The 25,991-nt window shown below is 40.4% G+C and overlaps 1 protein-coding gene across 1 annotated transcript in view; it reads right to left on the reverse strand.

The window, feature by feature from the left end:
* ARMH3 (armadillo like helical domain containing 3) overlaps window positions 1–25,991 on the reverse strand; it is a gene marked incomplete at its 3' end in the record, with an annotated part of 562,435 nt that overhangs the window by 85,729 nt on the left and 450,715 nt on the right. The window contains exons 22-23 of the mRNA XM_079715021.1: window positions 10,338–10,420; window positions 9,677–9,803 (exon numbers count right to left, since the gene is read on the reverse strand). Coding sequence (XP_079571147.1) covers window positions 9,677–9,803; window positions 10,338–10,420 — 210 coding nt within the window. The remainder of the gene's footprint in view (window positions 1–9,676; window positions 9,804–10,337; window positions 10,421–25,991) is intronic.

Raw genomic sequence — 25,991 nt, forward strand, 5'->3', positions numbered from 1 at the left:
CTTCTTCCTTTCTTTCCCTCTCTCTTTCTTTCTTCTACTAATTCTTTCTTTCTACTTTTTCTCCCTGTTATTCTGAGCCGGGTGGATGAAAGGCTCTTGGTGCTGCAGCCAGGAGTCAGTGCTGTGCCTCTGAAGTGGGAGAGCCAACTTCAGGACACGGGTCCACAAGAGACCTCCCAGCTCCACATAATATCAAGCAGCGAAAATCTCCCAGAGATCTCCATCTCAACACCAGCACCCAGCTTCAGTCAACGACCAGCAAGCTACAGTGCTGGTCACCCTATGCCAAGCAACTAGCAAGGCAGGAACACAACCCCACCCATTAGCAGAGAGGCTACCTAAAAACATAATAAGGCCACAGGCACCCCAAAACACACCACCAGACGTGGACCTGTCCACCAGAAAGACAAGATCGAGCCTCAACCACCAGAACACAGGCATTAGTCCCCCCCACCAGGAAGCCTACACAACCTACTGAAACAACCTTAGCCACTGGGGACAGACACCAAAAACAACGGGAACTACGAATCTGCAGCCTGCAAAAAGGAGACCCCAAACACAGTAACATAAGCAAAATGAGAAGACAGAAAAACACACAGCAGGTGAAGGAGCAAGATAAAAACCCACCAGACCTAACAAATGAAGAGGTAATAGGCAGTCTACCTGAAAAAGAATTCAGAATAATGATAGTAAAGCTGATCCAAGATTCTATTTCCAAGATCCAAAATCTTGGAAATAGAATAGACAAAATGCAAGAAACAGTTAACAAGGACCTAGAAGAACTAAAGATGAATCAAGCATCGATTAAAAACACAATAAATGAAATGAAAAATACTCTAGATGGGATCAATAGCAGAATAACTGAGGCAGAAGAACAGATAAGTGAGGTGCAAGATAAAATAGTGGAAATAACTGATGCAGAGCAAAATAAAGAAAAAAGAATGAAAAGAACAGAGGACAGTCTCAGAGACCTCTGGGACAACATTAAACTCACCAACATTCGAATTATAGGGGTTCCAGAAGATGAAGAGAAAAAGAAAGGGACTGAGAAAATATTTGAAGAGATTATAGTTGAAAACTTCCCTAATATGGGAAAGGAAATAGTTAATCAAGTCCAGGAGGCACAGAGAGTCCCATACAGAATAAATCCAAGGAGAAATACGCCAAGACACATATTAATCAAACTGTCAAAAATTAAACACAAAGAAATCATATTAAAAGCAGCAAGGGAAAAACAACAAATAACACACAAGGGAATCCCCATCAGGTTAACAGCTGATCTCTCAGCAGAAACTCTACAAGCCAGAAGGGAGTGGCAGGACATAATGAAAGTGATGAAGGACAGAAACCTGCAACCAAGATTACTCTACCCAGCAAGGATCTCATTCAGATTTGATGGAGAAATTAAAACCTTTACAGACAAGCAAAAGCTGAGAGAGTTCAGCACCACCAAACCAGCTTTACAACAAATGCTAAAGGAATTTCTCTAGGCAAGAAACACAACAGAAGGAATATACCTACAATAACGAACCCAAAGCAATTAAGGAAATGGGAATAGGAACATACATATCAATAATTACCTTAAATGTAAATGGACTAAATGCTCCCACCAAGAGACACAGAGTGGCTGAATGGATACAAAAACAAGACCCATATATATGCTGTCTACAAGAGACCCACTTCAGACCTAGAGACACATACAGATTGAAAGTAAGGGGATGGAAAAAGATATTCCATGCAAATGGAAATCAAAAGAAAGCTGGAGTAGCAATTCTTATATCAGACAAAATAGACTTTAAAATAAAGACTATTAGAAGAGACAAAGAAGGACACTACATAACGATAAAGGGATCGATCCAAGAAGAAGATATAACAATTGTAAATATTTATGCACCCAACATAGGAGCACCTCAATACATAAGGCAAATACTAACAGCCATAAAAGGGGAAATCGACAGTAACACAATCATAGTAGGGGACTTTAACACCCCACTTTCACCAATGGACAGATCATCCAAAATGAAAATAAATAAGGAAACACAAGCTTTAAATGATACATTAAACAAGATGGACTTAGTTGATATTTATAGGACATTCCATCCAAAAACAACCGAATACACATTTTTCTCAAGTGCTCATGGAACATTCTCCAGGATAGATCATATCTTGGGTCACAAATCAAGCCTTGGTAAATTTAAGAAAATTGAAATTGTATCAAGTATCTTTCCCGACCACAATGCTATGAGACTAGACATCAATTACAGGAAAAGATCTGTAAAAAATACAAACACATGGAGGCTAAACAATACACTACTCAATAACGAAGTGATCACTGAAGAAATCAAAGAGGAAATTAAAAAATACCTAGAAACAAATGACAATGGAGACACGACGACCCAAAACCTATGGGACGCAGCAAAAGCAGTTCTAAGGGGGAAGTTTATAGCAATACAATCCCACCTTAAGAAACAGGAAACATCTTGAGTAAACAACCTGACCCTGCACCTAAAGCAATTAGAGAAAGAAGAACAAAAAACCCCAAAGTTAGCAGAAGGAAAGAAATCATAAAGATCAGATCAGAAATAAATGAAAAAGAAATGAAGGAAACGATAGCAAAGATCAACCAAACTAAAAGCTGGTTCTTTGAGAAGATAAACAAAATTGACAAACCATTAGCCAGACTCATCAAGAAAAGAAGGGAGAAGACTCAAATCAGTAGAATTAGAAATGAAAAAGGAGAAGTAACAACTGACACTGCAGAAATACAAAAGATCATGAGAGATTACTACAAGCAACTCTATGCCAATAAAATGGACAACCTGGAAGAAATGGACAAATTCTTAGAAATGCACAACCTGCCAAGACTGAATCAGGAAGACATAGAAAATATGAATAGACCAATCACAAGCACTGAAATTGAAACTGTGATTAAAAATCTTCCAACAAACAAAAGCCCAGGACCAGATGGCTTCACAGGCGAATTCTATCAAACATTTAGAGAAGAGCTAACACCCATCCTTCTCAAACTCTTCCAAACAATATCAGAGGAAGGAACACTCCCAAACTCATTCTACGAGGCCACCATCACCTTGATACCAAAACCAGGCAAGGATGTCACAAAGAAGGAAAACTACAGGCCAATATCACTGATGAACATAGATGCAAAAATCCTCAACAAAATACTAGCAAACAGAATCCAACAGCACATTAAAAGGATCATACACCATGATCAAGTGGGGTTTATTCCAGGAATGCAAGGATTCTTCAATATACACAAATCAATCAATGTGATACACCATATTAACAAGTTGAAGGAGAAAAACCATATGATCATCTCAATAGATGCAGACAAAGCTTTCGACAAAATTCAACACCCATTTATGATAAAAACCCTGCAGAAAGTAGGCATAGAGGGAACTTTCCTCAACATAATAAAGGCCATATATGACAAACCCACAGCCAACATTGTCCTCAATGGTGAAAAACTGAAACCATTTCCACTAAGATCAGGAACAAGACAAGGCTGCCCACTCTCACCACTCTTATTCAACCTAGTTTTGGAAGTTTTAGCCACAGCAATCAGAGAAGAAAAGGAAATAAAAGGAATCCAAATTGGCAAAGAAGAAGTAAAGCTGTCACTGTTTGCAGATGACATGATACTATACATAGAGAATCCTAAAGATGCTACCAGAAAACTACTAGAGCTAATCAATGAATTTGGTAAAGTAGCAGGATACAAAATTAATGCACAGAAATCTCTGGCATTCCTGTACACTAATGATGAAAAATCTGAAAATGAAATCAAGAAAACACTCCCATTTACCATTGCAACAAAAAGAATAAAATATCTAGGAATAAACCTACCTAAGGAGACAAAAGACCTGTATGCAGAAAATTATAAGACACTGATGAAAGAAATTAAAGATGATACAAATAGATGGAGAGATATACCATGCTCCTGGATTGGAAGAATCAATATTGTGAAAATGACTCTACTACCCAAAGCAATCTACAGATTCAATGCAATCCCTATCAAACTACCACTGGCATTTTTCACAGAACTAGAACAAAAAATTTCAAAATTTGTTTGGAAAAACAAAAGACCCCGAATAGCCAAAGCAATCTTGAGAACGAAAAACGGAGCTGGAGGAATCAGGCTCCCTGACTTCAGACTATACTACAAAGCTACAGTAATCAAGACAGTGTGGTACTGGCATAAAAACAGAAAGATAGATCAATGGAACAGGATAGAAAGCCCAGAGATAAACCCACACACACATGGTCAACTTATCTTTGATAAAGGAGGCAGGAATGTACAGTGGAGAAAGGACAGCCTCTTCAATAAGTGGTGCTGGGAAAACTGGACAGGGACATGTAAAAGTATGAGATTAGATCATTCCCTAACACCATACACAAAAATAAGCTCAAAATGGATTAAAGACCTAAATGTAAGGCCAGAAACTATCAAACTCTTAGAGGAAAACATAGGCAGAACACTCTATGACATAAATCACAGCAAGATCCTTTTGGACCCACCTCCTAGAGAAATGGAAATAAAAACAAAGATAAACAAATGGGACCTAATGAAACTTCAAATCTTTTGCACAGCAAAGGAAACCATAAACAAGACCAAAAGAGAACCTTCAGAATGGGAGAAAATATTTGCAAATGAAGCAACTGACAAAGGATTAATCTCCAAAATTTATAAACAGCTCATGCAGCTCAATAGCAAAAAAACAAACAATCCAATCCAAAAATGGGCAGAAGACTTAAATAGGCATTTCTCCAAAGAAGATATACAGACTGCCAACAAACACATGAAAGAATGCTCAACATCATTAATCATTAGAGAAATGCAAATCAAAACTACAATGAGATATCATCTCACACCAGTCAGAATGGCCATCATCAAAAAATCTAGAAACAATAAATGATGGAGAGGGTGTGGAGAAAAGGGAACACTCTTGCACTGCTGGTGGGAATGTGAATTGGTACAGCCACTATGGAGAACAGTACGGAGGTTCCTTAAAAAACTACAAATAGGGCTTCCCTGGTGGCGCAGTGGTTGGGAGTCTGCCTGCTAATGCAGGGGACACGGGTTCGAGCCCTGGTCTGGGAGGATCCCACATGCCGCGGAGCGACTGGGCCCGTGAGCCACAGCTACTGAGCCTGCGCGTCTGGAGCCTGTGCTCCACCAACGAAAGAGGCCTCAATAGTGAGAGGCCCGCGCACCGCGATGAAGAGTGACCCCCCGCTTGCCACAACTAGAGAAAGCCCTCGCACAGAAGTGAAGAACCAACACAGCCAAAAATAAATAAATAAACAAATGTGGGTTTAAAAAAAAAATTAAAAAAAAAAAAAAAAAAAAAAAAACTACAAATAGAACTACCATATGACCCAGCAATCCCACTACTGGGCATATACCCTGAGAAAACCATAATTCAAAAAGAGACATGTACCAAAATGTTCATTGCAGCTCTATTCACAATAGCCCAGAGCTGGAAACAACCTAAGTGTCCATCATCAGATGAATGGATAAAGAAGATGTGGCACATATATACAATGGAATATTACTCAGCCATAAAAAGAAACGAAAATGAGCTATTTGTAATGAGGTGGATAGACCTAGAGTCTGTCATACCGAGTGAAGTAAGTCAGAAAGAGAAAGACAAATACTGTATGCTAACACATATATATGGAATTAAAAAAAAAATGTCATGAAGAACCTAGGGGTAAGACAGGAATAAAGACACAGACCTACTTGAGAATGGACTTGAGGATATGGGGAGGGGGAAGAGTAAGCTGTGACAAAGCGAAAGAGAGGCATGGACATATATACACTACCAAACGTAAGGTAGATAGATAGTGGGAAGCAGCCTCAGAGCACAGGGAGATCAGCTCGGTGCTTTGTGACCACCTGGAGGGGTGGGATGGGGAGGGTGGGAGGGAGGGAGATGCATGAGGGAAGGGATGTGGGAACAGATGTATATGTATGACTGATTCACTTTGTTATAAAGCAGAAACTAATAAAAAAGAAAAAAAATCCTATAGATTTGAAGAAAAGGAAAAAAAAAAACTGTCAAGGCCATGAAAATGAGCAAACACTAAGAAACTGTCAGATAAAAAGAGACTAAGGAGACATCACGAGTAAATGTAGCAATGGATGAGATCCTGGAATACAAAAGGAACATTAGAGGAATTAGCAGAATCCAAATAAAGTCTAGAGTTTAGTATATATTTTTTTATTGTGGTAAAAAACACCAAACATCAAATTTACCACCTTAATTTATTTCTAATTGTACAGTTCAATGATGTAAAGTATATGTACACTGTTGTGAAACAGATCTCCAGAACCTTTTTGTCTCGTAGAACTGAAGCTCTGTACCTATTAAACAACTCCCTTTGCACCCTCTCCACCACGCCCGGTAACCACCATTCTGTATCCATGAATTTGACTACCTTGGATACTTCATATAGGTGGAAACCTTTTGTGACTGGCTTATTTCACTTAGCATAGTATACTCAACATTCATCCACATTGTAGCATGTAACAGGATTTCCTTCTTTTTAAAGGCTGCATAGCAACCCATTATATGTATATATCATATTTTATTTATCCATTCATCTGTTGATTGACATTTGGGTTGCTCCCATTTTTTGACAATTGTGAATAGTGCTGCTATAAACACGGGTATGCAAATTTTTTTTAATGGGCAAAAAATCTGAACAAGTCCTTCACCAAAGATATATGGATGGCAAATAAGAATAGGAAAAGATGCTCAACACGATTATTCACCAGGAAAATGCAAATTAAAACCATAATGAGGTATCGCTACACACCTGTAAGAAGCCAAAAAAAAAAAAAAAAAAATGCCGGCTAGGATATGGAGTGACTACAACTCTTGCATACTGTTGTAAGTAATGTAAAATAGTACATCCACTTTGGAAAACAGTTTGGCGGTTTCTTATAAAGTTCAACATATACTTACATAATACCCAAAAATCCCATTCATAGGTATGTAATCAAGTGAAATGCAAACTTGTGTTCACATAAAACTGTGTACAAAAATGTTTACAGGGGCTTTATTTACAATCGCTAAAAACTGGAAACCTCCCAAATGTCCTTCCACTGATAAATGGATAAACTAAGGGGGCATATTCCCACAATGGAATATTATTCCATAATAAAAAGGAATGAACTACTGATACATGAATCAACACGGATAACTTCAAACAAATTACTATGTATAAGAAGCCAGGGCTTCCCTGGTGGCGCAGTGGTTAAGAATCCTCCTGCGAATGCAGTGGACATGGGTCCGAGCCCTGGTCTGGGAAGATCCCACATGCCGCGGAGCAACTAAGCCCGTGCACCACAACTACTGAAGCCAGTGCACCACAACTACTGAAGCCTGCGCACCCTAGAGCCTGTGCTCCACAACAAGAGAAGCCACAGCAATGAGAAGCCCACGTACTGCAACGAAGAGTAGCCCCTGCCTACCACAACTAGAGAAAGCCCGCGTGCAGCAACAAAGACCCAAAGCAAACAAAAATAAAATAAATAAATAATGAATGAATTAAAAAAAAAAAAGAAGCCAGACTCAAAAGACTGTATGATTTCCTCCATATATTTTTTTAGAAAAGGCAAAACCATGCGGACATGGAACAGATCAGTGGTTGCTAGGGATTGGGGTGGGTGGAAGAGTTGACCGCACAGGAGCACAAGAGAAGTTTTGAGATAGTGAAACCCTTCTATATCTTGATTTTCTGTGATAATTACACTTCCATACGTATTTGTTGAAACTCAGAATTGTACATTTAGGGTGAATTTTACCATATATGTAAATTATACCTCAAAAAACTTGACTTAAAACAAATGTTTTTTTCCACCAGAAGTTTCCTCATACTTTATACAAAATGGAGAGCACTGAAACATGCCACCTCCTCCTATTTGTTGTGTTTCATTTAGTGAAATTTTCACTTTCCTATTTGTACTTTCTTGGTTACCATTTTAACTCTGTTAGCAGATTTGAGCATTCCCAGATGTCCTCTCTTATCTTATTGCTGTGGCTACAAGTGTTTATCTCATTTGTGTATATGGCACAGTTGAGCAGGTAAGTCAGACGTCTATAAAATATCTCCTCCACTCCAACTATCTTTCCTTTCCTCACTGAAAGACATCTTTATTCATCTATTAATGGGTGCTAAAGCCTCTGGGGTAACTCTTCACCCTTGGAAAATCCTACATTCTTGAAAACAAGGACTTTGGTAAAACCGGGTACATGCAAACCCACCAGGGTACTCTGAGCACCTTTTGCCAATGGGAGGTTTGCCACAGGGTTCTCATGGAAGACTTCCTAGCTCCTAAAAAAAAGAGACGTGTGTCTTGATGTGACAATGGGAACTTAATATTCTGAGGGGAGCTGACCTGATGCTAAAGCTATTACACTGAGAATAAGAGAGCAGGGAAATAGAAAAAATTCTGACCTCCTAGGCAATCCTTCTTTTCCACAGTTTGCTTCTACTCTTTCTCCAGGTATTTGTTCCAAATCCCCTCTACCTTTCTCATGATACAGGAGTCCCAAGCAAAATATGAAGTTTTCACGAATAGACCCAATGTAAGGGATAAAGTAAATTAATCAACAGTGACAGAAACCAGGTCAGTGGTTGTCCAGGGATGGGGGGTGAGGGATAGAGGTGGTAAAAGGGACATAAAGGGACACAAGGAAATTTTAGGGAGAGGCTGGATATGTACATTATCTTGATTGTAATGACAGCTTCATGTACATATACATATATATATGCTAAAACATTAAAAATTGTATACTTTAAAAGAATGCAGTTTGGGACTTCCCTGGCAGTCCAGTGGTTAAGACTCTGCGCTTCCACTGCAGGGGGCGTGGGTTCCATCCCTGGTTAGGGAACTAAGATCCCGTAGGCTGCATAGCACAGCCAAAAAATAAATAAATTTTTTTTTAAAAAACAGTGCAGTCTATTATATATCAATTACATCCCAATAAAGCTAATAAGTTGGAGGTTTTTAATAGACAGCTTTATTGAGTGGCTTTCTGTTTCTGGGCACTATAAAGACCTTTCAAACCTAGGTAGGTTTGAGTAGCCTCTTCACTCAAACTTACAGGGATACATGACCTCTTTCAGAAGTAAGTTATACTCATTACAGCTACAGAGTAAATTTTCAGTGAGCCAATTACCAAAAGGTTTGCAAGAAAGATTTTTATCTAATGCCCACTTCCTCTTGTGAGTTATGCTAAAAATACCTAGGTACATTAAAACTCCTTAAAACCCTGTACCTTCTCAAATCACACAATGTTCCCTTGGGATCCAAGCTCTTTTGTTTGCTGCTGTCAACTCCCACCCACTCTCACTCTGATCTCACTGGTATTCACTAAATCCACAAGCCTCCCTATTCTCTCTCTTTCACAGACATCAAGAAAGGGCTACAGGGATGTTAACCAGCTTTCCACTGAGATGAATTCTGAGTTCCTGAAGGCAAAGGAGTCCACATATACTTTCTCATTGCCTGAGAAAAGGAGACTACACAGTTCTGTGCCAAGCAAGGGCACCAAGCAACTAGAGGAGAATCTTTTGTAGTCTTTTCCTCTCATATACCAAAAATCACAGCTGATGGGGAGAGAGGAATAAAAAGAAGACAGCTTACCCATGGAGTACAGGTTGTCAAAGCTCTGGTGCATGCGGATAATCTCATAGTAGAGTTCATCATAACTACTGGGGGTGGGCAGGAATGTATCGCCATATGTGATAAACATATTAAATAGGTTCACAATCTAAAAAAGAAGCAAAAGCCCATAAGCAGGTATCATACTATGAAGACCAGAAGGATATTATCAGTAGTGTGCTATAGCCAGCTCTTATCATCTTGCAAGAGTTAACTGTTAAATTTTCAGAAATTTTGTGAGCTGGTTATTACAGTCATTATTAAAAATTAACTTATATAAACTTGCAATTCAATAAATTATATTAAAATAAAGTAATAAGTACTCAAAACTCACCACTTTCTAATTATTTTCTACTCTTTAGTATTATCAATGCTCTTGAAATTAATTTACACCTCTTATATCTGTGTGGTGGGAACATCATATAATGATGTGTTACCATTATCTCATGAAAGAGACCCAGGTTCTCCAAAGACATAGGTGAAAGTGGGGAGCACCAGTGTAGAGATTCTGATCCAAAGGGAAAATAAAGGCCTGGTTTTCCCAATGGCTTAATCCCTAAAATACCAGCTCCTGTCTCAAACCAGCCCATTTCTGCCTTAGGGTACAGCTTCATAAAAATAAATATATTTTTTTGCTACTCACCATAAGGGCTAAGGTAAAAATGTTGTGTTTGGCCAAAAGTACGGTCTCATTTGACATAAGGAACTTCAGCAAATTTATCAAGGCTTAAAAAAGAAAAAAAGAAAAAAAAAAGAAGGAAAGGCATCAATAAGGTAATCAAAGCATAATCAATAAAGTTTTTAAATGAAAGCAATGAAAGTAAACTAGCTCTACAGAAAGCCAAAGAGGGCTAGAATGAGTACATCACAGCTACTAAGGACTTTTTAAAAGCAGGCAAAGTAGGTGTATTTGAAGAAAGCACTGACCTTCCCAAGCACATGTCTGCTTATCTGCCCACAGGTTTTTAAAAATCTACTTATTGCCACTTCGTAAACAGCAATTGAGCTCAGAAATTTGATTATAAAATGGACATTTTGGTGTTCCAAATTTACTCCTGCATGGTGATTTCCACATCAAATTTGCTCAGTTTATTGAGTGTCCCCTTCTCACCCTAGGATACTAGCATCCCAAGTCACCAAGTTTTAGTTATGTAACTGTTTCAAACATCACTGCTAAGAAGGAAATGTTTTAATTCTAACTGGTCAACAGATGTGCCAGATATACTGTAGAACCTACTGCTTCAGCTCTGGATAAGAAAGGAGCTCATGGACCAGAGGGCACACAGCAGAAGCAAGAAGAACTACAATCCTGCAGCCTGTGGAACAAAACCACATTCACAGAAAGACAGTCAAGATGAAAAGGCAGAGAGCTATGTACCAGATGAAGGAACAAGATAAACCCCAGAAAAACAACTAAATGAAGTGGAGATAGGAAACCTTCCAGAAAAAGAATTCAGAATAATGATAGTGAAGATGATCCAGGACCTCAGAAAGAGAATGGAGGCAAAGACAGAGAAGATGCAAGAAATGTTCAACAAAGACCTAAAAGAATTAAAGAAACACCTAGAAGAATTAAAGAACAAACAAACAGAGATGAACAATAAGATAACTGAAATGAAAAATACACTAGAAGGAATCAATAGCAGAATAACTGAGGCAGAAGAACGGATAAGTGACCTGGAAGACAGAATGGTGGAATTCACTGCCGCAGAACAGAATAAAGAAAAAAGAATGAAAAGAATGAAAAGAAATGAAGGTGGCCTAAGAGACCTCTGGGACAATATTAAATGCAACAACATTTGCACTATAGGGGTCCCAGAGGAGAAGAGAGAGAGAAAGGACCCGAGAAAATATCTGAAGAGATTAGAGTCAAAAACTTCCCTAACATGGGAAAGGAAATAGCCATCCAAGTCCAGGAAGCGCAGAGAGTTCCAGGCGGGATCAACCCAAGTAGAAACACACCGAGACACATAGTAATCAAATTGACAAAAATTAAAGACAAAGAAAAATTACTGAAAGCAACAAGGGAAAAACGACCAATGTCATACAAGGGAACTCCCATAAGGTTAACAGCTGATTTCTCAGCAGAAACTCTACAAGCCAGAAGGGAGTGGCATGATATATTTAAAGTGATGAAAGGGAAGAACCTACAACCAAGACTACTCTACCTGGCAAGGATCTCATTCAGATTTGATGGAGAAATCAAAAGTTTTACAGACAAGCAAAAGCTAAGATTTCAGCACCACCAAACCAGCTCTACAACAAATGCTAAAGGAACTTCTCTAAGTGGGAAACACAAGAGAAGAAAAGGACCTACAAAAACAAACCCATAACAATTAAGAAAATGGCCATAGGAACATACATATCGATAATTGCCTTAAACGTAAATGGATTAAATGCTCCAACCAAAACACAGAGGCTTGCTGAATGGATACAAAAACAAGACCCATATATAAGCTGTCTACAAAAGACCCACTTCAGACCTAGGGACACACACAGACTGAAAGTGAGGGGATGGAAAAAGATATTCCATGAAAATGGAAATTAAAAGAAAGCTAGATTAGCAAAACTCATATCAAATAAAATAGACTTTCAAATAAAGAATGTTACAAGAGACAAGGAAAGGAATTCCCTGGTGGCGCAGTGGTTGAGAGTCCGCCTGCCCATGCAGGGGACACGGGTTCGTGCCCCAGTCCGGGAAGATCCCACATGATGTGGAGCGGCTGGACCCATAAGCCATGGCCGCTGAGCCTGCGCGTCCAGAGCCTGTGCTCCATAACGGGAGAGGCCACAACAGTGAGAGACCCGCGTACCACAAAAAAAAAAAAAAAAAAAAGAGACAAGGAAGGACACTACATAATGATCAAGGGATCAATCCAATAAGAAGATACAACAATTATAAATATATGTGCACCCAACATAGGAGCACCTCAATACATAAGGCAACGCTAACAGCTATAAAAGAGGAAATCGACAGTAACACCATAATAGTGGGAGACTTTAACACCTCATTTACACTAATGGACAGATCATCCAGACAGAAAATTACTAAGGAAACACAAGCTGTAAATGACACAAGAGACCAGATAGATTTAATTGATATTTATAGGACATTTCATCCCAAAACAGCAGATTACACTTTCTTCTCAAGTGCACATGGAACATTCTCCAGGATAGATCACATCTTGGGTCACAAATCAAGCCTCAGTAAATTTAAGAATATTGAAATCATATCAAGCATCTTTTCTGACCACGACGCTAGATTAGAAGTCAATTACAGGGGAAAAAATCATAAAAAACACAAACACCTGGAGGCTAAACAATACGTTACTAAATAACCAAGAGATCACTGAAAAAATCAAAGAGAAAATCAAAAAATACCTAGAGACAAATGACAACAAAAACACGATGATCCAAAACCTATGGGATGCAGCAAAAGCAGTTCTAAGAGCGAAATTTATAGCAATACAATTCTACCTCAAGAAATAAGAAAAATCTCAAATAAACAATCTAACCTTACACCTAAAGGGACTAGAGAAAGAAGAACAAACAAAACCCAAAGTTAGCAGAAGGAAAGAAATCATAAAGATCAGAGAAGAAATAAATGAAATAGAAACAAAGAAAACAATAACAAAGATCAATAAAACTAAAAGCCGGTTCTTTGAGAAGATAAACAAAATTGATAAACCATTAGCCAGACTCATCAAGAAAAAGAGGGAGAGAACGCAAATCAACACAATTAGAAATGAAAAAGGAGAAGTTACAACAGACACTGCAGAAATACAAAGCATCCTAAGCAACTACTACAAGCAACTCTGTGCGAATAAAAAGGACAACCTGGAAGAAATGGACAAATTTTTAGAAAGGTATAACCTTCCAAGACTGAACCAGGAAGAAACAGAAAATATGAACAGACCAATCACAAGTAATGAAATTGAAACTGTGATTTAAAATCTTCCAACAATCAAAAGTCCAGGACCAGATGGCTTCACAGGTGAATTCTATCAAACATTTAGAGAAGAGCTAACACCCATCCTTCTCAAACTCTTCCGAAAAACTGCAGAGGAAGGAACACTCCCAAACTCATTCTATGAGGCCACCATCACCCTGATACCAAAACCAGACCAAGATACTACAAAAAAAGAAAATTACAGACCAATATCACTGAAGAATATAGATACAAAAATCCTCAGCAAAATACTAGCAAACCGAATCCAACAACACATTAAAAGGATCATATACCATGATCAAGTGGGATTTATCCCAGGGATGCAAGGATTCTTCAATATATGCAAATCAATCAATGTGATACACCATATTAACAAACTGAAGAAGAAAAACCATATGATCATCTCAGTAGATGCAGAAAAAGCTTTTAACAAAATTCAACACCGATTTATGATAAAAACTCTCCAGAAAGTGGGCATAGAGGGAACCTACCTCAACATAATGAAGGCCATATATGACAAACCCATAGCAAACATCATTCTCAATGGTGAAAAACTGAAAACATTTCCTCTAAGATCAGGAACAAGACAAGGGTGCCCACTCTCACCACTATTATTCAACATAGTTTGGGAAGACCTAGACACTGCAATCAGAGAAGAAAAAGAAATAAAAGGAATACAAATTGGAAAAGAAGAAGTAAAACTGTCACTGTTTGCAGATGACATGATACTATACATAGAGAATCCTAAAGAGGCCACCAGAAAACTACTAGAGCTAATCACTGAATTTGGTAAAGTTGCAGGATACAAAATTAATGCACAGAAATCTCTTGCATTCCTATACACTAATGATGAAGAATCTGAAAGAGAAATTAAGGAAACACTCCCGTTTACCACTGCAACAAAAAGAATAAAATACCTAGGAATTAAAAAAAAAAAAAAAAAAGAAAGGAGCTCATGAAGGAAAACAAAGCCCTTAACTGTACTAAGTATTTAAACAAAAGTGCAGCTTGCTCTGTCCTCTCTCGACTGTGACAACATTTACTGAAAAGGTCCCCTTTTTGCCTTGTAATCTTTAATGAGGGGAGAGAGTGCTAAAACCCACGCAATCTCAGTCATGAGACTGACTGACTGCCAAGTCCCTAGGTTAACAGTGCAGCTTTAAAGACAGTTTTGCAAATAAATATTAAGCATAAAATAATTTACCAGTTGCCTTATACTCTCTCAACTAAGACTATAAAATAAATTCTGCTTCTCTGCCCATCATGACTACTGCCCCTGTACCAATTTCACCTGTTTGATGGGGAACTATAAAGAAGGGGTTCAGCAGCTGCAAGTATTTGATGTTCCTTTTGTCTTCTCCCCCTCAACCCTTCCTACTTCCACAGACACACAAAAAAGGCTTGACCTCTCCTTTTCTAAGACCATATCTGCTTCTTTGCCAGCAAAGAAATCCATTCTCCCATGCTGTATAAGCTTTGTGTGAAGTTTACTACTATTAGAAAAGAGATGTGAGCTTTGATTTGAAACAGCAGGGAATGATGAGTAGAAGTAAGTCTCTCCAGACACTTGCTGCCTGCCACACAACACCCCTCACTCTCAATCCTCTAAAAGCACAGGTACAGTAAAGAAACAGCAGGCAAAAGTACAAGAGCTTGTCTACATTCTGTTTCTAAAGCCTGGACCTTCCCTTCAAATACGAAAAAAAAAAAAAAAAAGAAGCCTTGCTAGGGATGAAGGAGATAGGCATCCTCATTTATGAACTCTTCACCCTGACTCAAGTTCTCTGAGGTTTCATAAAGGAAAGGCAAATGATAGGCAGCTGGCCCTTTTGATGTTGTCTGTTAACAAGTGATCTATTGGACTGGACCCAAAAAAAAGCTCCATGGGAGCCCATTCTGGATCACACAACCTGCTTAGCTCCTACTAGGAGCCCAGAAAATGAAGGGGACTAGCTAAAATCCACATAAAAATGACTAACCCAAGGGAATTCCCTGGTGGTCCAGTGGTTAGGACTCAGCGCTTCCACTGCCATGGCCTGGGTTCACTCTCTGGTCAGGGAACTAAGATCATGCAAGCCGCGCAGCACGGCAGTTGGGGTGGGGGGGGGAACAACCACTAATCCAGCCCAAACCTCTCACCTTAATGAGCAGGGGCTGCCCAGTCCACCCCCTAACCCCAGAGCTTAGAAAAGCCCTATTAATGGATAAATCACCTGACAATAAGACTCCTTAAACTCACTGGAGACAAGAGAAAAGGATGGGTAACACACGTGGCACTCTGCAAAACATAATGGCTAGATAGGGACAAAGCTGCTTTTGCACATGTCCAATCAAGGAGGGCTTTTGTCCCAGGCACACACAGCACAAAGATGCAGCCTCAGCAGTGGTTATGCGGTAATTAAGGGGTAGGAAACCTGGAGAAAAGGAAGTGAGAGCAATGATTTATTGCTCCTCTGCTAGACTACAGCTAGTCTTGATCTCTGGGATTCAGAGTCAGGGATGACAAAGTGATAAATATGAGGGGAGGAAGAGCAATTCTGGCACAGGCCAAGAGGTGGCCTGTGTCCCAACTGCCGCAGACGTCAGCAGAGCCAAACAGTATTGAGAAGGAGAGTCCAGCACTTCAATACTCTGAGAGTCAGTGTCAGGGGAAACCTGCATTCTGCCCCTGACAATTCAGGTCAGACCCCCTACCCTCTAAAAAAAGCCAGGGTTTTCTTACCTGGAAGTTATCATTCTCTAGAGGGAATTTAATAGGCAGCTAAAATGAACAAAGCAACCTTAAAATTGGCTCCCACAAGCCTCTTACATCAGGGACCATGATTCCTCTTCAAGAAGGAATGTCCCAAGGGGGCTTCCCTGGTGGCGCAGTGGTTGAGAGTCCACCTGCCAGTGCAGGGGACACGGGTTTGTGCCCCGGTCCGGGAGGATCCCACATGCCGCAGAGCGGCTGGGCCCGTGAGCCATGAGCCTGCACGTTCGGAGCCTGTGCTCCGCAATGGGAGAGGCCACAACAGTGAGAGGCCCGCGTCCCACAAAAAAAAAAAAAAAAAAAAAAGGAAGGAATGTCCCAAATATCTCATAAAATAATTCTTTTTTCCTTCAACATCTGACTTTGCACTCATTCTATCAACTGTTCAGTGTCCTACACACATCACTACACACACATTGCCTTCTATCCTCTGACCCGAAGTGATGGGAGTTCAAAGTCTGTGAGGCTTTGACATAGCTGATTTTAGACTTTTAGAGCTAGAAAGGACCTTAGAGGTCATTTAATCCAACTCCCTCATTTTTTGGATTCAAAAACAACCCCCCACCACCACGCCAACTAGTTAGTGACTAAGCAGGGACTAGAACCTGGTCTCCTGGTTAGTGTTCTTTCTACCATTCCATTAAGATAAGATTAAACAAATAAAGGTGCTAGATGCAGTCAAATGTTAAAGGGAAGGAAGCTTATGTATAAATGGTGTGCTTGGACTTGCTGACTATACTGTTACCAACACTTCTCTAGACTCTGGTTTATAACTTTCTCCACCTACTGGCTGCTCCAAGGTTATTTTCATGTATCTGATCCCCTCCTTTTCTTGGTCTTCAACTACTTATTAGAGTAAAGATGTTTAACACCTCATTATTACCTTTCTTCTACTCACTCTCAACACTAAAAAATACCCAATAGGGCTTCCCTGGTGGCGCAGTGGTTGAGAGTCCGCCTGCCGATGCAGGGGATGCGGGTTCGTGCCCCGGTCTGGGAGGATCCCACATGCCGCGGAGCGGCTGGGTCCGTGCGCCATGGCCGCTGAGCCTGCGCGTCCAGGAGCCTGTGCTCCGCAATGGGAGAGGCCACAGCAGTGAGAAGCCCGTGTAACGCAAAAAAAAAAAAAAAAAAAAAAAAATACCCAATAGCTTTTCTCAGCATAAACTGCCTCAGCAGGCCCTCTACATCGGCTCTTATCTCTCTCCTTTAAATCTCACCTTTCACACACCTCTATCTCCCTTTCTGTTTCTGCTTCCTCTCTAGTATCTTTAAAAAATAATAATAATAAATGTCAACTAAAACTGTTCCTATTTCCCTCACTCAGGGTTGCCTCCTTCAAAATTATGTACTGAACATGGAATATGATCAGATCTGGACTTCAAATGGAGCCAAGATCTCCCTTCTTTATGCAAAATCAGAACTGAAACAAAAAAAAAAAACATGACTATAAACAATTAATAGCCAGGCTTATTCATAAGCTATTATGGTATAGTGCTATGAACAGTGTTTAACTGCAGGCCAGAGAATAGCCTTGGGCCAGGGGCAGGTTCAAGGACAGCAGAGATCTGGTACTCAGGATCTCGGTGCCAACACACAAGTAGCACAGAGCTCATGTTGGCTGACTCCTGGCTCACCACTCTCCACACACATACATTTTTAGAAAACTGTCCTTGATCCACTTGTCCACTTGGTGCCATCTGGGCACATAACCAACCAAACTGTCACAGAAGTAACAGTACATAGAGGGAAGAGTTAAGATAACTACAAAAGATAAGGGGTTAGTTGTATAAACGTAGTATTGTTAATTAGTCATATGTCTATAAGAGTTTGGTATCAAGTACAATACGTGTTGTAGTCATTGTGAAGATAAGAGGGGCAGGATAGACTTTTTTTTCTTTTCAATTTAACCCTTTGGTTTACCATGTTTCTAATTTTTAAATAATAGTTTTAAAAGGAAGCAGGGGAGAAGAGACTAACACAAGCTCTTCCTCACCAAAGACATGATCCTTAGTCTGAGAGGTTTCCAAAGAAAAAGGGCCTATGTTATAGAAACCCATTACTGTGTAAACAGTTTTGCCCATTAGGTGAGCAGTGGCTACTCATCCACAAAACAGAATGGCACAGGGACTTCCCTGGTGGCGCAGTGGTTAAGAATCTGCCTGTCAATGCAGGGGACACGGATTCGAGCCCTGGTCCGGGAAGATCCCACATGCCGCGGAGCAACTAAGCCCGTGCGCCACAACTACTGAGCCTGCACTCTAGAGCCCTCGAGCCACAACTACTGAGCCCACGTGCCACAACTACTCAAGCCCACGTGCCTAGAGCCCGTGCTCAGCAACAAGAGAAGCCACCGCAATGAGCAGCCTCTGCATCACAACAAAGAGTAGTCCCTGTTCGCCACAACTAGAGAAAGCCCACACGCAGCAACAAAGACTCAATGCAGCCAAAAAATAATTAATTAATTAATTAATTAAAAAAAAAAACAGAATGGCACAGCTTACTGCAGAATCTTTTCAGATGAGGACAAGCTTGGTGGTTGAGACCTTCCAGGCCTTAACAGACAATTCTCATTGGCCCCCATCCTTCACAGCCCCAGGAGTAGGCTGTCCCAAAACACCAATGCCAGATAGATATATCATATAGAGAAACGCATCACATCTTTCTGCTGAATGACAACAACTACAAGTCAATAACTGTGTCAGAAGCTCACACAAAGTACAGTGGTCCCTCGGCATCCACAGCGGGGATGGGGGGACGGGGAGCGGGGATGGGGGGATGAGGCGTGGAGATTGTTTCCAGGGCCCTCCACAGATACCAAACTCCATAGATGCTCAAGTCCTTTATATAAAATGATGTAGTATTTGCAGTGTAACCTACACACATCTTCCTGGATAATTTAAATCATCTCTGTAGATTACTTATAATACCTAATATAATGTAAATGCTATGTAAATAGTTGCCAGCATGCAGCAAATTCAAGTTTTGCTTTTTGGAACTTTCTGGAATTTTTTTTTCAAATATTTTTGATCCATGGTTGGTTGAATCTGTGGATGCAGATATGGAGAAACAACTGTATCTCAAACCTTCCTCCTTTCTACTGTGCTCCACCTGATACCTTAAAAAGAGACACTTAACTACAGAAATCACCTCTCCCAAACTGTATTCTCATCTCTTTTCAAAGGGAGAAACACAAAAGTCATAAATGGCAAGGGAGGTAACATTTATTAGGTGTCTGCTAGATGCTAGGCCTCATGTAAAGCACTTAAAGTACATCATTCTCACTGAATCCTATTAATTATCCAATGAAGTAGGTATTAGTGGTCCCAATTAACAGATAACCAAACTGAAATTCAGAAAGATTAAATAAGTTACCCAAAGCCACATACTAGTTGAAGTTAAGTTACATTAAGGGCAACATACCAAGAAGAAGGTCCATGAACTCCCCCTGCTGAGGTCTATGAAACTGTACTGGTTCCTCCTAAACTTCACTTAAAAAAAACTCTTGTTGGGACTTCCCTGGTGGTCCAGTGGTAAGGAATCCACCTTACAATGCAGGGGACTCGGGTTCAATCCCTGATCAGGGAACTATGATCCCACATGCCACAGGGGCAACTAAGCCCGCACACCACAACTACTGAGCTGGTGTGCCACAACTACAGAGCCCACTCACCCTGGAGCCCTCGCGCCACAGCTAGAGAAGGAAAAACCTGTATGCCACAACTAGAGAAAAGCCCACGCGTTGCAACGAAAAGATCCCGCATGCCTCAACGAAGATCCCACGTGCCACAACTAAGACCTGATGCAGCCATAAATAATAAATAAATAAATAATAAATCTTTAAAAACAAACATTTGTAGAGTGTGCGGGAGCAAGCTATCTAGGGCCAATACCTATATTTGCCACCCAAAACCATAACTTTAGTCAAAACTCCACTTAATCAGCCCCTCACACATCCAAGTGACCAAAAGAAAAATCATGTAAGTTCAAGTCCATCTCTCTTGTAAGCATCTCAGGATTTCACTCCACTGACCTAAGATACTTTAACCTGCACACTCTCAAAAACAAGAGGTTGAAAGCAAGGACTCAAGTATTCGTGCATCAGTATTCATAACAGCATTATTCACAATAGCCAAAAGGTGGAAGCAATACAAGAATCCATTGACACATGAATAGATAAACAAAATGTGGTATATACATACATTCGAATATTATTCAGCCTGAAAAAGGAAATTCTGACACATGCTACTACATGGATGAAACATGAAGATATTATGCTAAGTGAAAAATGTCAGTCACAAAAGGACAAATACTGTATAATTCGATTTATATGCAGAGCCTAGAGAAATCAAATTCATAGAGACAGGAAGTAGATTGGTGGTTGCCAGGGGTGTGGAGAGGGGGGAACTCAGACTTATTGTTTAATGGATACAGTTTCAGTTTAAGAAAATTTTAAAAATTCTGGAGATGGAAGGTAGAGATGGTTGCACAGCAATGTGAATGTACTTAATGCCAATGAACTGTACACTTAAAATGGTAAATTTTGTGTATGTTTTACCAATTAACAAACAAGAGGCCAATGTTTTTCTTTCCACAGACACTAGCATGAGCCCTGCAAACACTCCATCCCAACTTTCTGTAACCTCAGTGTCACTGATAAGCTGAAATCTACATCATGGTACACAATACTGAGTATAGGGCTAAACATACAAAGGTGTTTCCTTTTTGATGGGGAAAAGAAAAGGAGCCAAATATACTCAATCAACAGAGAGCCATGGATCTTGAGCAGGAATGCAAATTGAAAATGAACACTGGACGGCCTTCAAGACAATACTATGGCAGTCCTCAGAATAATAATCAGTTTATAATCAAAGCTAACAATGTACCGAAGTACAGTTGACCCTTGAACAACATGGGTTTGAACTGCATGGGTCCACTTATATTTGTATTTTTAAAAATAAATGCATACTATGGTACTTCATGATCCGTGGTTGGTGAATCCACAGATGCGAGACCGTGGATACGGAGGGCAGACTGTAAAGTTACAGGTGGATTTTTGACAGGGTTGGAGGGAGCAGTGGGCAGTGTTAGCACCCCAAACCTTCAACTTGTTTAAGGGTCAACTATACTAACAATATTCTAGGAAATCCTTAGGGATCCTGGGTTTGCCTCCTAATCTTTTCTATTTCTACTAAATGAGGATCAAGAGACCTGGCTCCAAATACTCTTAACCTGCACTGAGTGAAAAACAGAGAAGTTGTGTCAGTGAAACATTTCAAGCATTATATTACACATTCAATAAGTTTAAGTTGTAGGGAAGTGGGTGCTCCATACACACTTGTTTCTTCATTGGAAAGTCTTTTCTACCAGGCACTTTGAAAATTTAGTTTCTGGGTTTGCTTTCAGGAACTACAAATTGGCTGCAACTGCTGCCTCTTTTTTTTCCCCTAATCAATTAATTAATTAATTAATTAATTTATGGCTACATTGGGTCTTCGTTGTTGCGTCTTAGTTGTTGCACGCAGGCTTTCTCGACTTGCGGCGAGCAGGGTACCCCCCTCTCGACTGCTACTCTTTGTTGCGGTGCGTGGGCTTCTCATTGCAGTGGCTTCTCTTGTTGCAGAGCTTGGGCTCTAGGCGCACAGGCCTCAGAAGTTGTGACACGCGGGCTCAGCAGTTGTGGCTCACGGGCTCTAGAGCACAGGCTCAATAGTTGTGGTGCATGGACTTAGTTGCTCTGCGGCGAGTGGGATCTTCCTGGACCTGGGCTCAAACCCGTGTCCCCTGCATTGGCAGGCAGATTCTCAACCACTGTGCCACCAGGGAAGTCCCCAGCTGCCTCTTTTGACCCTGTACTAGAGGCAAGTGTCAGGCTCCTACTTAGCTCTGGCCCTAGTTTCTTTCCTTGGAGAATCTTGTGCATCAAATACGGCAGCAGTGTACAGACGTTCTGACTTTTCTGTATGCAGACTCAAGTGGAATAAAGCAGAGTGCGCAGGTTCTGAGAAGCTGCGCCAGGAATGAGTACCTTGATGGTTCCCTGAGTCCCAAGTGAATTCCCAGAGGCAAAAGCAGCCAATCTGTTTCTCAAATGAGAAGAGCTCAGTACTACCCACCTGAGAATCCTGCTGTCTTACACTGGGCCCTGTCACTCCACAAGGAACCTTGTTCACAGAACTGTTCCTAGCATTAATGTACCCCACACAATGAGGACTTTCCCAGACTTTTTCCTATCCTGCTTTGAATTCAAGGGGAGGAAAAGAAGGTAGCAAGTAGCAAGCAGCAAACCATGTTGCCGTGTAGGAGAGTGGAATGAATAATGGATATGGGAACTTCTCCAGAACTAAAACCTGTCCCGGACATTGAAGTAAACCAGGTGCAGAGAGGAACAAGCCAACCACAGGAAGATACAATTAAGTGGTAGCTCAGCACCTGTCTCAGAGAAGCAGAGGGTAGGTTTAATTACAAAACCAAGTGAATGACATCTAAATAAGATTAAAAACAGGAAGGAAACACAGAGCCTCCAGCAGAGCACAAATAAATGTCTCCAAAGAATCAGGTCAGAGAGAGCTGTCTGTTTGAACAGCTTTTACATGCTATGAAGAGAAAGAGATAGAAAGCAAAGTCAGGACTCATCTAGGCCCTATTTTGTGGCCTCGCATGGAGCTAGGATGAGATGCCACAGATCCCAGGTCAAAACCCGATCATTAGGGGAAATGGATAATTTCACAGTGACTGACAGAAGAGAAATATTTAGCTCCCCACTTGCTTAGGAGAGAGGTAGAAGAACTCAAAGGACAGGCTAGAAATAGCACTAGTGTAACAAGTCAATGCCTCCAAAACCCCAGAGGCACTATAAACTCTAGCCAATTCTAGCATCTCTGGACAAAATCACCAATTACTCAGGGACATTGCCAGCAATCAGCAGGCTCATTGTCGGTCAGCCAAGTGACACAGGAAGGACTCAGAAACCAACACTTACCAGCAGAATAATTTAAAAATACACTAGGTGGCTTCTCAGAATACAGGCAACTGTCTGGCTGCAAACCCAAGCACCTCACTGAAACAGAGACCAATGAATCAAACAAGAAAATGAAATGGCTTTGGCTCTATGCTATGAGCCTCTCCAGGTGAACAGAGCACAAAAGTCAGTATATCCAGTGGGAGGATTCTGGGAAGGTGGCAAAGCATGAAACGCCAGGAATCTCTCTTCCCACCTAGGCAATAACTGCACTGGCAGAATCTGTCTGATGTAACTATTTTAGAACTCTGGACTCTGATGAAGGTTTGCAACATCCAGACGAAAACTTGGATGGTAAATTTGGTTCATTTTGGTCAATTTCAACTCTTAGTACATTAGCAGCTACCTATCACCCAATCCCGGGCCTGTGGTAAGCAGCTGTGCACCTGTTTCTGAAGCAGCTTGCACACAGCTTGCAGGAGCTAGGGTGGGCAAAAAGGGACCTGTCTTCCAAATACTGGGGATCTGTGCTATGATCACTGATTGCTGCTTCTGATCACAGAGGTGCAGACAAAGAGGTGGGCAGCCATTTTTGTTGCACCTCCCCTCATTGTTGCAAGCCCTTCCCCCTCCTGATAAGTGACTTCCAGATTTAAGGGGCCAGTGCCCCTTTTTTCCCCACCTTCATTTTTTGCTTTTCCCCTTTCAGGAGCCAGACATTAAAAACTGGAACATTCGACATAGATGAACCCATCTAAGAAACAGAAACAGACTCACAGACCTAGAGAACAGATCTGTGGTTGCCAAGGTGGGGGGGGGTGCGGTGCGGGGGGAGTAAGGGAGAGAGTGATTGGGAGTTTGGGGTTAGCAGATGCAAACTGTGATATACAGAATGGATAAACAACAAGGTCCTACTGTATAGCACAGGGAACTATATTCGATATCCTGTGATAAACCATAATGGAAAAAAATATACATATGTATAACTGGATCACTTTGCTGTACAGCAGAAACTAACAACATTGTAAATCAACTATACTTCAATTTTTTAAAAAAAGGTAAATACTAGGATAATATAAACATTAACCAAGAAGGCATTCAGAAGTAAAAAAAACTAGGACATTCAGAAACAACTGCATATTCAGGGAAAATTAGAGAGTGACTGCACATGCCCAAGAAAAGGCTCAGAAGAGACCTAAGAAAACATTAAGTTTACACCTCAGGCTGATCCTCAGCACAGAGACAGCCTACAATCGAAAATAAAAACAACAGGGAATTCGCTGGTGGTCCAGTGGTTAGGACTCCGTGCTTTCACTGCCAAGGGCTTGGGTTCAATCCCTGGTCAGGGAACTAAGATCCCACAAGCTGTGCAGTGCAGCAAAAAATAACTATAATAACAAAAAAATAGCTAAACCTGCAGGAAGGGGGAGAATCTGATTTCTTGAACCTCGAGGACATTATAAGTAAAACAAGCCAGTCACAAAAAGACAAATACTGTATGATTCCACCTACATGGAGTACTTAGAGTAGTTAAAATCATAAAGACAGAAGAGTTTCAGTTTTACAAGATGAAAAGATTTATGGGGAACGATGGTGGTGATGGCTGCATTACAGTGTGAATGTATTTAATACCATTGAACATACACTTAAAAATGGTTAAGATGGTAAATTTTATGTTATGTGTATTTTAGCACAATAATAAGTCAGTACGTCAACAAGCTGCACTGTCTAAAGGCTCCACACCTCTCTAGATGAACTAGAAAAAAGAACAAATCCTTTCTTTAAATGGAAGTTAGGTTCTGTCTTACCATTTTCCTTGCTGTTAAAGTGTATCTGCTAAAAGAGAAAATAAAATTCTCAACTATCTCCAATTCCCCCTTTACTTGGGGACACTGCAATCCCCAGAGATACCGCCCACCCTCTTTACCATGAAAATGAATTTTTATGTGAAAGTTCCCATATGGAACTTAGACTCAGAAAAGCAAGATCCCATACACCTCATTCCTGTGCAGCTGCCTCTAACTAAGCATGCTCAGAAGCTACTGGCTTCTTCTAGGGCCCTATACCACCTGCTTATTTTTTCCAACATTGCCCAATTGAAAGGTAGTCAAAAATCACCCTTGAAGAAATCTAGTAGTCAATGAGACCATGTCTCAGTGGAGCCATCTGATGTAGAACCAAGAACTTTACTTTCTTGGTTAAACCAAGAAAGTGGTTTTAGGGAAAACCACTAACAGACTTGTCCTGCTCACTTGAGATCCAGGGAACGATGATACCTTATAAAGCCAAATGATACTTTCCTATACAACCAGTACAGACAGAGCAACAAAAGTACAACTATTCTTTCCTCTGCCTCTTTTAGTTGACAAGATGCTAATGGGCCTATGAGAGGTGACATTTCTCTGGATAGGAAGTGCCTTCATGTGCAGAGAAAAGAACAGAGATTTCTCACTCTTTTAAGGGGCTTTTAGGTGGGAATCTTTTTCTCCCTCTAACAAGCTAAACTCATTGGAAATTCTTATCTTTTGCTTTTGCCAAGTTTCTAAGAGAAAGATTCAAAATAGTATAAATTTTGGATTTAGCCAAATGTGATGATTTGAAGGAAAAAAATGGTTTCCTGGCATTCTTTTTCGAT

This window comes from Hyperoodon ampullatus (assembly GCF_949752795.1).
Source record: "Hyperoodon ampullatus genome assembly, chromosome: 1".
In the NCBI taxonomy this organism is placed as follows: Eukaryota; Metazoa; Chordata; class Mammalia; order Artiodactyla; family Ziphiidae; genus Hyperoodon; species Hyperoodon ampullatus.